The following is a 17,925-nucleotide window of genomic DNA, read 5'->3' on the forward strand; positions in this document are numbered from 1 at the left end:
CGGCGTGAACAAGCTGAGGAGCGGCCCGTCCTCTGCAGCCAGGGCAGAGCCGCGTTACCGGCTCTGCCTGGGGGGTGGGCGCTGACAGCGGGAGAGCAGCGGGAGCCTGTAGCTTGTCCCTGTCCTGGCTGCAGAGGATGGGCCGCTCCTCGGCTTGTTCACGCCGCTCTCCCGCGGGCAGCAGCCCCCCTCCCCCCCCGCTCAGGCGGGAGCCGGTAGCACAGCCCTGCTCCGGCTGCAGAGGACGGGGGAACCTGGGAACAATGCATTGAAGGCGCCCGGGCAGTCCGCTCCTCCTCAGCTTGTCCCCGCCTCTGCCTCCTCCTCCTCCTCCTCCTCCTCTCTGCACCGCCTCCTGCCAGGGGAGGGGAGAGGGGAGCGGAGCGGCAGCCCGGGCTGAGCCCAGCTTGTGCCAGAGCCAAGGCAAAGCCCAAGGATGAGCAGGGCTGGGATCCAGCAGCAGCCTCAACCCCTGGCCCTGGGAGCGGCGGTGACCAGAGATGACTCCACCTCAGGCCAGATCCGCAGCAAGGTAAGAGTCGGGCCAGGCGGGAGGGTCCCCAGGACCCCTGGGGAGCTTCTGCCCGCTGGAGCCCCAGAGGCTGCTGCCTCCCTCCCCAGCCCCTCACAGCACTCCAGTGCCTGGAGTCTCCTTCTGCCTCCCCTCCTGCAGGGGGCGAGCGACCTGGCAGAGAGGGGCAGCATCTGCCCAGCAAGCCCAGCACCTCTTCCTTGGTTCCTCCAGCCCCAGAGCTCTCTCCATTGCATGCCCCTCGGGCTCCCAGCTGGGCATGACCCCAATGACTAGCGCCTTACCTACGGCAAGTACAGTAGTGCAATAGGAGTGTGACGTGAAAAATATCATGTCACGTTGTGACACGGTCACTCAAATCACAATTACTGTGTGTATTGTGCTGCCCTATCTGCGCCATTCGCGCTAATTTCCGTTTCGAGTAGATGCCAGTGGTTATAGGGCTAAAATGCCGGGACAAAAACAAAAACGACTTTCTGGTGCTGCTTACCGGCAACAAAGAGAGAAACGGCAAAAAGAATTAGAAAAACTATCTCGTACTTCAAAAAAGTATTTTAAAAAAGTCGGCAATCAAGGAGAAAGCTCTAAGCAATGCATTGAAGGTGATTATTCATCAACTGCTGAAGACCGATCGAACCAAAGATTACCTTTATTAACTGATAAAGATGAACCAAAGATTATCTTCACTAACTGATAAAGACGAACAATCACAATCCATCCAAAGATTTACTACTTCAGCTGAAGAGTCCAGAAATGAAGAACTGTTATCCAAATCTAAAACTGAAGAACAATTATTGGAAGGTGGAGAGACTGACATAGGATCGGATCCAAGTACATGGCCGACAATAATTACTGATACAATGCGAATTGTTATTGTGAAAAAAGGTCCTTCAAAACTAGATCCTACATTTGAATATCCATTTAATGAGTCGAATCGTCGATTTATGCCATCCAGTAAGAAGAAAAAAATGAAAAATGGGGAACAAATTAATAGATCGTGGTTAGTGTATTCACAGATCAAAGATGTAGTTTTTTGTTTTTGCTGCAAACTGTTCTGTAACTCGGACATTTTTCTGGCAACTGCAGGTTTTAATGACTGGCGAAATTTGCATCAGCATTTGAAAGAACATGAAACATCAAAAAATCATTTACACTCATTGACAAATTGGATTGAGCTGTCAAACAGATTATGTACCGGTACAACAATCGATGCGGTACAGCAACGTCAACTAAATTCAGAAATTCTACGTTGGCAAGCAGTGTTGGAACGTTTACTGGCAATCATTAATTTCCTAGCCGAACAATGCCTCGCATTCTGTAGATCCTCGGCTATTTTATATGAAAATAACAATGGAAATTTCTTAAAATTGGTTGAGTTATTGGCAAAATTTAATAATGTTATGGCTGAGCATGTACGAAGAGTGAAAGATGGAGAGATTCACACCCATTATTTGGGTAAAAATACACAAAATGAGATAATAGAATTAATTTCTAATGGAGTGCGTAATGAAATTTTATCGAATTTGAAACATGTCAAATATTACTCAATTATAGTTGATTGTACTCAAGATCTAAGCAAAACCAAGCAAATGTCAATAGTTTTATGATTTCTGAAAATTGATGAAAATGCAGAAGTGAAAATTTGTGAACACTTTCTAGAATTATACCAGTGAATGAAACTACTGGGAAAGCCCTCACAGATGTAATTCTATAGAGATTGGAACACTATGGAATACCTTTAGAAAATATGTGCAGCCTAGGGTACGATAACGGCTCAAACATGCGAGGACGACATGCAGGTGTACAGCAAAGAATATTGAATTTAAACAATAGAGATTTTTTCATTCCTTGCCATGCGCATTCGCTCAACCTGGTTGTCAGTGATGCCGCCAAATCATCTAAAGATGCCGTTTCATATTTTACCACAGTGCAAGCAATTTACAACTTTTTTAGTGCTTCCACACACTGTTGGGCAGTCTTGAAGAAGCATCTTGAACAAAAACTCACACTTAAACCTCTGAGTCAAACTAGATGGGAAACCAGGGTAGAAGCTATTAGAGCATTCCGATATTCATCAGGCGAGATTTACGATACACTATTCGAAATAAGCCAGGACTTGTCGTATGATCCTTCATTTCGACATGAAGCTGAAACATTGGCTCAGAAAATGATGCAGTTTCAATTTTCATGTTGCACGGTTATTTGGCACAATATTCTAAATCAAATTAATTTGACCAGCAAAGTTATGCAGAACATAACCATAGACATATCCGAGGCAAAGATGATTTTGAATAAAACGCTGGAATATTTAAAAAAATACCGTTCAGATGAAGGATTTGAAGAAACTGTCAAAGAAGCAACAACAATAGCAGAGGATCTTGATTTTGTATCAACGTTTGCACCTCAAAAATTCATTCGTCCTCGGAAAAAAACAAGACAGTTTTGTTATGAGGCTCATGATGATGATGATCCTATTCTCGATCCAAACGAAAGGTTTAAAGTTGAATGTTTCTATTGTATTTTGGATGTAGCTATAACTTCCATTGAAGAAAGATTTTGTCAGTTGCATGGTCATTGTGAAACTTTCGAATTTTTATACGATATTGGAAATATTAAAAATCAATTTTCCAAAGAAGACCTCATGAAGCAGTGCCAAGACCTACATTTAGCGCTCAGTACTAATAACGCTGCTGACATTAATGCAGTAGAATTGTATGATGAATTAATAGCTTTATCTGAGCTAATAAGTCCTAAAACTTCTCCTCTAAAAGTATTAGAATTTATAGCAAGAAATGATTTTTTCACTCCAAACACTGCTATAGCATTACGCATTCTTTTAACATTACTAGTATCAGTGGCTTCTGGTGAGCGCAGTTTCTCAAAACTGAAATTACTAAAAATTTATTTGAGGTCCACCATGTCTCAAAATCGTATGTCAGGACTGGCATTAATTTCAATTGAAAGTACTATTGCAAAAAATTTAGATTTCACTTACTTATTATAAGACTACGCAAGTATAAAAACCAGAAAAATTCAGTTCATATAAATTCTTTTAATTTATGAGAAACTGGAAGACACTAACGTTTTTCATTACAGTGTATAGTTGAACTCAAATTGTTTCTAATTGTGTCTTTGTTAAAATTAAATGTTAAAATTACACTAGTAGGAAATTGTTTTATTTCACTAACGACAAATTCTCTGTTTTCATTTTTTTTTATTTTAAACAGTCAAAACAAAACTGCAAAGTGCAAACATGTGTAAAAGCCAAAAAAAAGCACGAGGGGGCAGCCAAAATTTTTTTTGCTTGGGGCAGCAAAAAACCTAGAGCCGGCCCTGGGGATCAGGGCTGTGGCAGGGGATTGGGGCATGGGAGGGGTCAGGGGTGCAGGCTCTGGGCAGTACTTACTGCAAGCAGCTCCCGGAAGCATATCTCCCCTCTGGCTCCGAGGCGCGGCCAGGCGGCTCTGCGCTCTGCTTTGTCCGCAGATGCCACCCCTGCAGCTCCCACTGGCCAGGAACTGCGGCCAGTGGGAGGTGTGGGGGAGGCGCCTGCAGACAGGGTGGCACCCAGAGCTGCCTGGCCGCACCTCCCCGTACTATGTACAAGCCGGAAGGGGGGGTCGAGCCAGAGGGGGAACATGCCGGCTGCTTCCTGGGAGCCATGTGAAGCAGGGCAAGCCCTCAACCCCGCTCCCCGGCTGGAGTGCCAGAGCAGAGCAAACCCCCAACCCCGCTCCCCGGCTGGAGCGCCAGAGCAGAGCAAACCCCCAATCCCGCTCCCCGGCAGGAGCTGAGGGCCAGATGAAATGGTCTGATGGGCCAGACCTACGGGCTGTAGTTTGCCCACCCCTGCTCTGGAATATTTTCTTTTATTTCAGTAGAGAAATAAATAAAGTTATAACTTTTAAAACGTGGAAAAATAGAAGCTTGTATAAGGCTGAAAATTTGAGAGAAAATAGTTAAAAAGTCGATCTTGGCTCGTTCGTAGTGTTGTTATAGCCATGTTGGTCCTAGGATTTTAGAGAGACAAGATGGATGAGGTAATATCTTTTACTGGATCAACTTCTGTTGGTGGAAGAGACAAGCTTTCGAGGTACACAGACCTGAAGAAGAGCTTTGTGTAGCTTGTCTCTTTTGCCAACAGAATCTTGGCAAGGAGTATCTGATCAGAACAGATGTTTATGAAAATGAGTAATACAATTAGTACAGTATTTACTGTGTTTTTTATTTTGATATGAAATTATTGAGCCAGATCCTCAACTTGAGTAAATTGCTGTAGCTCCATTGAAGTTAATAGAGCTTTGGTAGTTTATGTGCTGATGATCTAGCCCATTTTGTTTTATTTTGCCCCTAATTTTCCAATTCTATTGCACTACAGATTTTACATTCAGGGCCGGCTCCAGGCACCTGCATGGAATGCAGGTGCTTAGGGTGGCAATCTGCAAGGGGCGGCAGTCCGTGTGTTTTTGCCGCCCCAAGCAGCGCACCGAATTGCCGCCGCGGACGGCGGAGGCAGTCCGTGTGCCGTTAGGGTGGCACGCACGCGGGGGCGGCAGCAATTCGGCGGCAGCTTCTATGTTCAGCTGCCCGCGGCGGCAATTTGGCAGTTTCTGTCTTCTGGCTGAAGACAGAAGCTGCCGCTGCGGAAACGCGCGTGCCGCCCTACCGGCACACGGACTGCCCCCGCACTCCAAGGCATTGGGTGAAATTCTGGTTCTTTGAAGTCAATTTCAGAATTTCAGTGGGCCCAGGATTTAATCCTTAATGTTGTTTATAAACGAAAGCTTAGATTTTACAACAAATCTGTGATAAATTCCACAGCAACAGGAAAACACTTGTTTTATAAACTAAAAATTTAAATCTGCAGATATTTTATTACTTTTCAGAAATGCAATTTACTGTAAACATACTGCTATTTCAAGTGCTCTTTTGGGCCATGTAGTAGCACCTCCTCCCTGTGGTCTATTATGCCACTCTGCAGCTGTGGCTGTACCTCTGTTTCCTTCTTATTTCCAACAATAGTCAACAACACTCCTACCTTCCCTCAGGGAGGCCCTGTAAAGTGTCAGTCTCTAATCCAAACAACATAAAATAATTTTCCACTCCTCCTGGGCTACCCTTCTGCCCCTTTCACTCATAGAGTGCTCACCCTCCAGACTTTCTCCCTGCAGACCTGGCTTCTGCTAGAGCTGCTGATCCTCAGGGGTTCTTCCCTGGTGTCCTTCCCCTAATCTTATTCCCAGTCTATCTCCAAGCCATTTTCTTGGGAGGGGTTGGCCTTTTCCTGGAGTATCACATGAGCCACCTCCTCTCATGCTGCCCTTTCCCTTCCAGACCAATCACATGAGACAGCCTCCCTTCTGTAGCTCCCCTCCCCAACTGAGTTCTCCCAGCCCTTTATGGAAATCACCCAACTCTTCCCCTATTGAGTCTGATAACTGAATTGAGCCACCTGGGTCCCAGCGAATCAGGATTAGCTGGTGCGGTGACGGATCTGTCATAGGCGAGGATAAGCCAACTACTCTTTAACGGCCGGCTAGCCAGCCAGCCTGTCACAGGCTGTATCTCTTTTTATCAAACAGGGTCATATGACCCTGTTTTTTCAGAAATTCTGGGAAATTCTTGATTCCTTGGGAACAGCTAATTTTTTATTTTTAGTTTTATTGAATTTTCACATTGGCTTTACATATTTATTTAAATTATTTGTATTACCTCTGAGGTGTCTGGCAGCTAAATGTCAAGGAAATATACCCTACATTTTATACCATATACAGAATAATTTAAAATGTTTTAAATACATTAATCCATAAGGTCTGGATTCAGAAAAGCACGTAATGTACTTGTTTCACTTTAAGCATGTGCTTAGGCACTGTCCTAAGTAAGAATGCTGTTCTGCATTTGGACCCAAATATGTTGCTTTTATTAGTTACCCTTTGATGAAATGCCTGACATAAAATCGTATTATTATTATTTTATTTATTATTATTGCTTATGGTGCCACTCAGAATGTGCTAAGAACTATACAAACACAAAATAAGACAAGCCCTGCCTCAAAGCGCTTACATTCTAAAAAACCAAAAAAGACAAAACAGAGAGAGAGAGATGGAGGACAGGGGAAATAGGAACAAGAAACAATGTGGTGAAGTAATGAATGAACACATCCTGATAAAGCAAATGTGTTTATATATAAAATCATCATCTCCTTTTTCGAACATCAAGGGTGAGCAGGGCCAACTTCTCTCAGTATTTTGGCTTAGGTAAGTATCTGCCAGCCACCATAAGTCTAGTATGTGTGTGTATATTTATTACAGTATTATCCTTTAAGTTGATCACTAGTTTTAAATGCAAGGATTGTGGACATAGGCCCTTCTCCACTGCATCAAGTTCAACTCTCTTGGGTGAAATCTTGCCTCATTTAGGTGAAAGTGAATATTGCTATTGATTCCAATAGAGTCAGGATGCTCTTTTTAATGCCTTTATGGTCCTGCAGATTTTTTCCTGTCTCTACTTTGCCTCATTTATCTTATAATATTGCCTCCCATTCTCTTGTCTTTGTCATTGATGCCAGTTTACACACACACAATGATATGTGTATTATTTTTTAAATTAATAACTTTACATTTAAATATTACATTTTCTAAATTGCTCTACAAGCCTGATGTTATAGGTCCTGATTAAGCAAGGTGCTTAAGTATGTGCTTAACTTTAAGCCCATGAGTAGTTCCACTGATTTAAATGAAACTACTCATGCATTTTAATTGATGCGTGTGCTAATCTACCTTGCTGAATGGGGGCCATAGTTTCTTGTAGACATGATAGAAGAATTGGAATTTCAGGAGAGGTTTCATTAAAGAGATTGTAGTGGCCTTGCAGACCAGCTTGGGGCATTATGTGCATAGAATGAGGCACAGAAGTAGTAGGTCCAGAGATATTTGTTGAAGAAGCAGTCAAACAATATTTTTAGGCTTGCTGTGTTGGAGAATTGAGAATTGCACGAATAGAGGATGCCTAAGATTAGTGACAGGATGATAAGACAATACTGTGAAACTGTTTTAAGTCATATGACTTTGTCTCAGCCATGTGGCTTGTTTGGCAGTCTAAGAGTATCATAAAAATATATGTTTTCTTTTAAAGTAATATCTTCTGTAAAAAAAACAAACAACAATTTTATGGCTTTCTGTTTTTGCCCACACGATGTGCTGAGTACACTTAAAAATACATTTATTTTAGCAAAAGTAAATATCTAATCTACCATATGCTCATCTAATTATTATCCTCTACATCTAATGTTAACTTAAGTCTGTGTGTTGTGTCCCCTACATTTACTTTAAAGTGACCAACTACATGGGAACTGTCTTCTAATAGTTTCTTTACTAAAGGCTCAGTTCAGCCAAAAATTATCACCAAAGAGGTTCTGCATGGTTTTGCAGATGAGTTGAACAGCTGTTGAGTCTAATTGTGAGTCAATTTCCAGAATGTCATACTAGACTCTGCATAATATATGTGAAGTATCCAGTGATATGCACTCATTGTCTTTGTTGACTATGCATGCAGCCCTTCCTTAGTATGCATCTGCCTGTGAGGTTACTACAAATGTATAAATATGTTACATATATATGCCCAATATGTAGTCTTGAAATGACCACAGACTGACTAGAGCTAAAACTAAGTGTTTCCTTTTATTCGCATGTGTTCACAAGTGTGCTTTATATTTGTATTTATTTATTTGTCAATTTTCTTCCTAAACCTAGAAAGAGCAAAAATGTCTTTTATATTTTATATCCCTAAATAGTCAAATACCATGTTATTTTACTATATATATAAGAAAGGTCTCTGTCATTTACACAATTCAGTAAAATCCAAAATATCTGTCAAATGCACACGTCTAAATAAAGCCTGCAGCCAAAATGTGATTGCCTTGTTTGTCACATATATTGGCATAAGGTCCCTGAAAATAGAATGCATTAAACCTTTTAGAATGGTTTTGCATTCCAAAAATAGCAAGAAAAATCTTGTAGTGCCTATTGCCATGAATCCATTTATATATATCTTTTCATTTGATTTTCCCCCTCATTTTTTAAACAGCCACACTGAGCAGTTTTTTGTTTTTGTTTTTGTTTAAAGTTGGTTGCTTAAGCAGTGGCAATGAAAAGGTTATTGTAAAATTGCTTATGAGAGTGTTGATTATATTTTATGAATAACCTGAAGTATAATATGTTAGGTATATATAAGCTCCTCAACAGGAAACTATATACAGAAACAACATGGATCTTGCAATTTTATCAGGACAATGCAAGTAGATTTCAGCAAGGTTGGTTCCAACTCATCTGTGATAAATGAGAAGATAAGGCAATCAGTGCACACCATGACACTCTGTACAGCTAGTTAGGCACACTTCAGAACTATTCAGGTGTGCTCACAAAGCTTGTGAGTCTTACATGGGGGGTGTCTCAATATAAATACATCCTTCATGGTGGCCACTAGTAATGCAGGAGTTGCTTTTCCAAGACTTAACCCAGGTCAGATATAAATAATAGATGTTAAGAGTTAGTTCTGATGTTGGGGCTGCATTTCAGGCTGTGTATTTTCAGTTGGGTCAAAAGAATGCATTTTCCCTTTTTTTCTTGTATAGTTCCTCTGCTTGACAAATGCCTGCAAAATTCCATCACACCTTTGCGTGGACCTGTTTGGGTCTCTAAGGGAGAAGGTTTCAGCCCCTCAGGAGCAAAGATGTATATCCATGGAGTTCTTTTGGCCTTACACCAACGATTAAAGTCTGCAAAAAACTATTGCAAACAGGTGAGTTTGTCCCACTCTTTAAAGTGTGCTGCTTCTTTTTTTTTTTTCATTTTAAAATGTACTAGTTGTGTAAAGGCAATGATTGGCACTGTGTCATAAAGAAGTGTGACAAGTATTGCATGAGCTCCAGTACCCGTTAGGGAAATGCTTCTCCTATAATCTCAAAGCCAACAATAATGGAGTTAATTGTATCTGTCTTTCGGTGTGGGATGTCATATGTCTCATCTTTTCTTGCTGCACACTGTGCATAGCTGAGACATTCCTTATGTGGAAATCCTATAAAGGCAGTCGTTTTGCATAGGAAAATTAATAGCTTGTTCTGCACATTGAATATTAAAAATGGTCTCATATTTCTTCACACAGGGCTAATCAAAATAAAGGCCATAGCTGAAATATTTTTGAGTAAAAAATAGCTAAACATAACTGGAGTTACATTCTCAAAAATAAAATGAACTTGCTAGCTTTAGGATCGTCAATAGGCTTTTATTGACAATTCATGCACAATTAAATAAATATATCAGAAATACATTTTTATTTGCATAAATTACAGAGATTAGATTATAGAATGTATTAATTGATTTGTTATAGTTTCAGACTATGAGACCTAGTTAGTGCATGTTTGCTTTATCTGCATATTTATATAATTGTGTAGTGATATGCAGATATATTTATGACTTTTTAGTCTGAAGGTATTGTACTTTAATTAATTTGAATAAAAAATGGAATTTCTAGGCTTGTTAAGAATACCTACCTCTGACATCTTTTGATTTATAAATATGAAAGTAATAAAATTTTTTAAGTTAGTTGAATGATTTATGAAAATAGCAGGTATGCAGATTTGCCAGGAAAAGTAATAATTTTACATTAAACAGCCATCTAGGAAACCCAGATTCAAAAGTGATACGAGGCCCCAGAGTTAAGAATGAATGCATCAGCCAGATTATGCTATCAGTCTGTGTGGGAAGGGGGAGGGAAGGTGGAAATGGGGTGTCAGTCTCACTGTTTATACAGCACCTCCTGCTGTCAGATCCATAAAGAGAAATGAGCATTGACTTTGGAAGAGACTGTTCCTATCTTGAGCTAATGGTGGTCAACAACAAGAAATCAAGAAAATAGAAACAGGCAGAAAGGCTAAAATCAGCTTGTTTCAAAAGATGCATGACTCATTTTAGCAGTGTAGTAAAAAAAAATACAGTGATCATGTTTAAATTTTCTATTGAGTACTGGCTCTCATGAATGGTACAGAAATGCAAAATATTATAGTACAGTATAGTGTCCTAACTAATAAGAAAATAATTACTGAATCTTTTTAGAAAATATACATAAAAATCTATCAAGTATGACTCATTAAAATATTTAACAGATACATTAACCTGTAGAATAAATTAACCCCCCACAAATGGGCAACATTTTTGGGGGGAACTGAATTACAAAGTGGCCTATAATAAAAACGATGTGAAAGGCTTTTGTCGGTTGCTTTTTGTGCTCCTATAAAGAAAATATAATGAATTTCCAATAATTTAACTTAGATTAATCATTTCTTTGGTGTTGCCCAAGAGTATGAGTTTGGAAAAAGTTTAAATAGCAGAAAAAGAACACTTTTATTAAAGTTTGAAACCACCTTTGAAGACAAATTCACCTGGATTCAGAAAGAACAACATGTGTTCATATTATCAGATGCCTGGGAGATATTTTTTTGTTTTTAAGATTCATATAATATAAGGTTACAATTACGAGTATAAATATGCCAGTTGTTAGTTCACAAAAATTCTGTAATAGCAGAAGATTATTTTTATAGGCATTTTAAAATAGTGTTTTAAGCATTCAAAGTAAAACAAGAAAGTTAAGTATTTTGAAAATATTACAATAATGTTAAGAAACATTGACAGGTTTCAGAGTTAATGTAACACTGTCAAAAGTAAATTGTTTGTGGTATCTGGTATTATAACAGCATAGACAAAAATAAAAAAGAGAGCAGAAATGCATTTTTATGTTTTTCCTTTTAATTTTACCAATCATTTTCAAGGTGGAATTTTATTAGCATTGAACATAATTGAAATCATATGCAGAGTACTGTGAGTATTAGAGAATACAGCATATTATTTTGAAATATCAGTTTGTTTGTGGCTGCATTTACATATGTTGTCCATAATTTATAAATAAGTTAAACATTAAAAAATATGTAGATTATAATATAAATAAGCAAGGTTAAAACACATAGTAATATAAACCTAGGAAATTGAGTCACGTATCCCCTGAATTTTACCTGCTGTACTCCACCCTACCTCATTGTCGAAGAATGACTTTTGAAAACTATCAACTCTTCTAAAAACGGGATGCAGGGGGCACAGCCCTCACTCCTTCATCCTGTTGTGTCTAGGCAGACTAGCAGTATAACTCTATGATGTGAAACATGTTCAGTTTTCAAATCACTGTATATCTAGACATTGCTTGACAATCTTAACTGAATTTTCTACTTATCTGTTATTTTGAGATTTGTATTGTATTTGTGTTTTACACTATCTTTTATTTAAATAAATAAAGAACAAATGAAGAAAAAATATGGAGAAACCCCTTTGATCTGGTAATACTCTGCTGGGACAACATGCTTTGTTGAAATAATGAGATTAAATAACTCTTGGAAGTATTAGTAGCTCAATAGCAATATAATTCTGAGCTACTTTCACTAAAATTTAAGTCATTTTTAATTTTAATTTCAAAGTGTATTGTTATACACCTACTGGATTAAAAATAGTACACATTGGTTGACCCAAAAGGCTGCACTGTGGACTGCCTATTATCAGCTTGTTGCCTCCTGCCCTATAGTATGGCATTAGATGTCTCAGTCCATAGGTCAAAAAGAGGAACTCTTATCATTCTGCTGTGCCCCCTGTATCACCTTTAGAGAAGAGTTGATAGACTTTGAATGCCATTTCTTAAGAATGAGGTAGGGTGGAGTAAAGCAGTTAAAACAGAGGGGATATTCGACTTTTACTATAATATAATCAGGTAAAACTAAGAGGATACTTGTGGCTGGAGAAGGGTTCAAATGTCTCTTTGTACTCAAGAGAAAAGAAAATAACACATCGGTACATCACAATAGCTTGTCATTTATGTTTTTTCTTTGTATAGAGTCCCAAGTATTGTAATTGTATTAAGTTGTAATGTCCTGTGGACGCCAGTAAAATCTTGAAATTTTATCAACCTCAGAGGACATGACTGCAAAATACACAACTTTCTGGATAAAAAATAAATACAAAAACTATCCAGCACTACAGACAGAATTATTTTGTAATTAATTTTCACATGATGGAGTTGTAACTATAATATGTGACTTTAAAAATGCTCTCCCAGGTTGTCAAAAATCCTGAGATACTTAAATAGACCTAGCAATTAACATTTGTGTATTATATATTTAATATATATTTGTGTGTTTATGTGTGTGTCTGTATATGTTTTCAAATATCATGCATGACTACTGTAGCTTGTATTTAAAACATATATGTTCTTAAAACAGAGACATCTCCAAAATGAAATTGCTCAGAACTATGCAAGAGCTTAAATTCATTAGTAACAGTAGGAATAATATAAACATGTTAGTATGAAATGTAGATAACACTTTCAACCATGGGGGCTGTACCATCTCATTAGCATTCTTGATATGTAGTTGTACTGTTGGTGGGGGTGTTGAAGCAGGAATGCCATTGTGCTGGGTTCCAGTGTTTGGGGACAAACACTGCTGTGGAGGGAACGTGTGAAAAGGCCATAGTACTGTCAGTGAATGAGGAAGGCTGTGCTTTCTGTATGCTTCAAGCAGGGAAGCTGTCATTCACAGGCCTAGCACAGCTAAACAGAGGCCAAAACAGAAGACTGAAATACCTTTTAAAATGATATTAATGATTTTTAAACATTTTCTTCATTGACAATCACACAATAAATCATCTGTTGCTCTGTCAGTAAACAAACACAAAATATATTATGACAGAGAAACTGAAAAAATAAGCTGAAGTGATGCCAAAATATGAGATTCCTGACACTCCATTTGAAAATCACTAGTTGACCTAAAAAGCCCCCAAAGTATTGATGAGCATGTTTTATAACTTTACTCTGTGAGATTCTAGAAAAATACTGCTATAATACTTTATTCAGAAATTCACCTACAGTGCTGTAGATTTCTATCCTATGCTTAAAAAACTGTTAACAAAACTGTGCTGAAGTGGTTTTTTTATGTAGGTGTGGGGCGGCGGAGGGGTGAGGGGGTATTTATGCTGTGTATTCCTAAACTCATTCTCTCAGAAATGACAGTGATAGAAATTAGTTATGTAAACCAATGCAAATTATGTTGTATTTAAAGTAATGACTTCTTGTATGCAAAATACTGAAGAAAAAACAAGAGAGATTAAAAGATTAGAACAATTTTATCACCCACCGTTTTAAATATGATAATATTGACAAATGCTGCTATGGTTAAGAGTCTGTGAACCTTTCTATAATACATCACTGCTGGTATATAAATTATTAGTCCATTAGTAATTTTTTATATTTTATCTAATCAGTTTTACAATTTTTGATTCTGAGCTGCACTAACAGCCTCCATAATTCTTGTGGTTTCAACCACTTTGTTGTATAGAGCTATAAAATAGTACTAAATGTAAACAAAAATATTGCAACTATAAGAAGAGAACTAACACTACATTTTAATTTTTTTTAAAAAACATTTAATTTGAAACTGCTTACTTAGATATTGGAGCCTGAAATTGCCTATTGTGCATGCATTCTAGCTACCTTTTATAATTCTCCTTGATTATATTCAGTAATAGACATACATAGTATGACTACTAGACAAGTTATCACTGACTTCAGTGTGCCTTTGTATCCTAAGATTTCTGTTGCAATAGCTTTAATTATTTCATAATGGGTCCACAGGACCAGGACTTTTCCATTATAAATGTCATATAAACCAGCTGTTATGGGGAAATCTTTTTCTTGGGTTTTTTTGTTGGAGGAAATTGATGCATTAATATACTATTTTTGTTTACTATTTTTGTGTAATCCACATATTTTGCATATAATTTTATGCACACATAACCACACAATTTTGTCAAAAGTTTACACTTTAAAATATACGCTGCACTTTAATGTTATTTAAAAAAAAAATTGCATCCTGGCCTAAGGTTGGCATTACAGTAACTCAGAAAGAATAGTAACTGTTCCACTGAAATGATTTACAGTTGATTTCCATTCAAAAGGTCACCAAATCCAGTATAATAGTAGTAGATTTTTGTGGCATTTTTAAAATAATAATCTTAACATAAATTAAAGATCAAAAACTGTATTTAAATAATGTAAAAATGATTTTCTTAAACAAAAATGTTCTGTCTTTGCTGTATACCCTTCTTGCTTAATTGTATATAGTACTGACTCATATCATTGCAGTGGTGTTAAGTATTTTTGTGTATCATTATGTGTATGTCATACATAAAAAAAAATAGGTCTCCCGTCCATTTGGCCTACATAGGGGCCATTCACATAACACTCCTCTGTTAAAAGTAAACTTTTTTTGTTGAACAGCAATAGTTCATACTATAGCTGTAATATTTCAGCATAGTTTCTTATTAAAAGAATATAAGAATAGCATTTCAGTAATTTTGAAATTGAAAAAGAAAATTAGTATCTTGATAGTTTTGATAAGTGATTCTTTGAATGTTGAGTTGTTTATAGATTTGAGTGATGATTGAAATTTTTTCCCACAACCAAGCTGCATTCTAGTTACTAGAAGTATTTTAAGAACCTTAAACTTGTGTCTTCTTCTAAGTGTCATGCCTTGAGCAGGCCTAACATCAGTTAAATGAAGTGAAAATTGCATTCTTGTCTTGATAGAGATGAAAATGGATTTCTGGTCATGAAATAGATGTAGTTGTCACTTTTTTAAAAAGGTGTCAGCAGTTTGCTTCAGCAAGTAAGGTGCCAATTCAGTATGACAGTAAACTTGTGATCTGAGCAATCAATAAAATGCTTCAATAACTTCTGCTTCATTACACTTATAATAAGAGGCTATAGATCTGTGGCACATAAAATGTTGATAAAGAGGATATGTAGGGACTGGCTGTGACATTTTGTCTTAGAAGTACAGTAAGTGCAATGTTGCCATCTAGAGTTTGTGCATAGGTAATTATTCCAAAAGGAAAAGCCTCAAAGATAAAATAAGCATTGATATTGAAAGCTCTGTTTATTTTCCATCAGTTAGTGGTATGTGTGTGTGCGAATGGTTAGGTCAGGGGAATATAAGATACTACTGCCTTTTTTCCTTTAAATAATTTATAATAAATGTGAAATATTTTTCTCAAATAGTATTTGAATAGACTTAAAACAATATACATTTAAAGTAGCTTTTACTATTACAAGCGACTTTAAAATATTTATAACACTACAATTATTTGATTTGACTCCTGTAAGGAGGAAAAAACAATGCTTTGTAATAACAATAAATTCATACTGTGATGTTTCAGATCTGGGCCAAGGATTATCTTTTAATTTACCTATTATGAAAACATAAATAGCTTATTTTGATTTTTCATAACTTGTACATTTTCAGAAAATTGTCTCTGTGGAGTTATTTTGTGGAAAAATTATTTTTAATATACTTTACTAGATTTTTCTCTTTCTTAAAATGACTGTTGACTCTTAATTGATGCAACATATTATGGAAAATGAGAGGCTATTTTCTATTATGTTTAGGATAATTAAAGCCAAATTTAGATCTGAAAAGGGTTTCATTCTCCATGGATATTTTAGGAAACCATATGTTTTTCATAAATGTATTTTTTAAAGCCCTGTGATCAATGTTTGTGCCCAGTGAAGGTTAAACATGGATTTAGATGATTTTATGAAGTTTAGAAGCCTAAAAAATGATTTCATTGAGTTCAGAGACAAAACAAAAAAACACAACGCCCAAGTGACTGAGATTACTGAGAATTTGCATAGTGAGAATTTCTTTATATTGAATAGGCTAATTTCAGGCAGAGCATGTATAATAGAAGGAGGTCTAATTAAGCGATTTCCCTTATTACATGCAGTGGTGTTATAGCTGTGTCTGTCCCAGGATATTAGAGGGACAATGTGGGTGAGGTAATATCTTCTATTGGACCATTTTGTCACTCTTCCCTTATTACAGTCCATATACCCTGTGGAGTTCAGGATGGGACTGTAGCAATACTATTGGATAGGTGGGGGATTTAAAACCAGCTCTTATATTGACCCTCAGAGCCCTATCATGGCTAAGAAGGCGGTAGTGGTCATGCCTGTTGCTCCTCCTGCCCTACAATAGTTCCCAACCACCATCCTGAAATTATGTCCTAATTTTTTTTCATTGTTAATTCTTTTTTAGATGGGTAACGGTTGATAAGTGTGCTCAAGTGTCTATGTGAAAATGTGGGTAAGGAGCTAGGTGCACATAGTCCTAGTCATTTCTGAATTGTTTTTTGCCAAAAACTCTAGATAATACTATTGCTTTGTTTTTCCCATCTTGGTAATTCACACATGATGGCACCATTTAGGCTTACTTGCCCGGACATGTAATTCATGCTAGAGATTTAGATAAATTATTCAAAATTTAGGTTATCAATAGGGATGGAAGGGGTTGTGACCTCTTAAACCCAGTGCAGATGGGAGATGGCAATTATTGTCTTCTGCAGATTAGAAATAAATCAGCCATTAAAAACTGATGGAGTTTTGATTGCAGGAGGGCCCAATCTCTCAGCAAAAGATAGGGCCACTGTCATTTGGGTATGCATCACTGGTGACTTCTTGAAATTTTTAATTCATAATTAGAATATACTGGGGTTCCCCCTCCTCAGTCAAATAAATCCAAATTGGAAGGTAGGATTATTTGGTAACAGTTATAGAAGGAAAGAATATGCCACTTCCCATTTAGTTTCCAGTCCTGCAGTTGGATTGGAGCAGGCAGACTCCTGCACCTGTTTGAAATCAGCGTGTCTCTGCACAGGTGCAGGTGCATGGATCTGATTGCAGGATCCAGCACTTTAGCTTGCAAGGCTACCTGTCTGCAGGCATTAGCTGACAGATTTATGTTCAACAATTTGGGGGGTGGGGGGTTGCCGGTCTTGCTAAATCTTTCTTGTGTCATTCTCTCCCATATCCATGGCAATGATGTGATGAACAAATAATCAGAAATAGTTACTTCTAGATGGGTCATAGTAACTTGAAATAGAATGTACACAATACATATATCATATACCAACCTGTGAATACAGTACACAGTATTCCCACTCCAAGTATTCAGAACTCATGAGTTAACCCCCCAAATTAATGATTTCCCCCCTCCCCCAAACAATATATTTTTGGTTCTTTTTATTTGCTTTCTGGGCTTTGAGCCTTTTGGATTCATGTTTTCAAGCTTTTCTCCGCAATCATGAAGGATAGAAACTTATTTTCTTTTTAAATGGCAGCCAAAATTCTCATGTGGACACATGACTCCAGGAGGTAGGGCTTTAAGGAAACATACTAAATATCACAAGACTCACAATAACATTGTGAACGTTGTCAACATGGTAAGATACTTAAGCTTGAGAGAA

At 37.5% G+C, this 17,925-nt stretch overlaps 1 protein-coding gene across 1 annotated transcript in view; it reads left to right on the forward strand.

The window, feature by feature from the left end:
- Nucleotides 1-17,925, forward strand: part of DCDC1 (doublecortin domain containing 1) — a 413,925-nt gene that overhangs the window by 93,368 nt on the left and 302,632 nt on the right. Inside the window, exon 8 of the mRNA XM_054028326.1 lies at nt 9,165-9,331. Within this exon, the coding sequence (XP_053884301.1) occupies nt 9,165-9,331 (167 nt within the window). The remainder of the gene's footprint in view (nt 1-9,164; nt 9,332-17,925) is intronic.

Source organism: Malaclemys terrapin, chromosome 4 (genome assembly GCF_027887155.1).
Source record: "Malaclemys terrapin pileata isolate rMalTer1 chromosome 4, rMalTer1.hap1, whole genome shotgun sequence".
NCBI lineage: Eukaryota > Metazoa > Chordata > Testudines > Emydidae > Malaclemys > Malaclemys terrapin.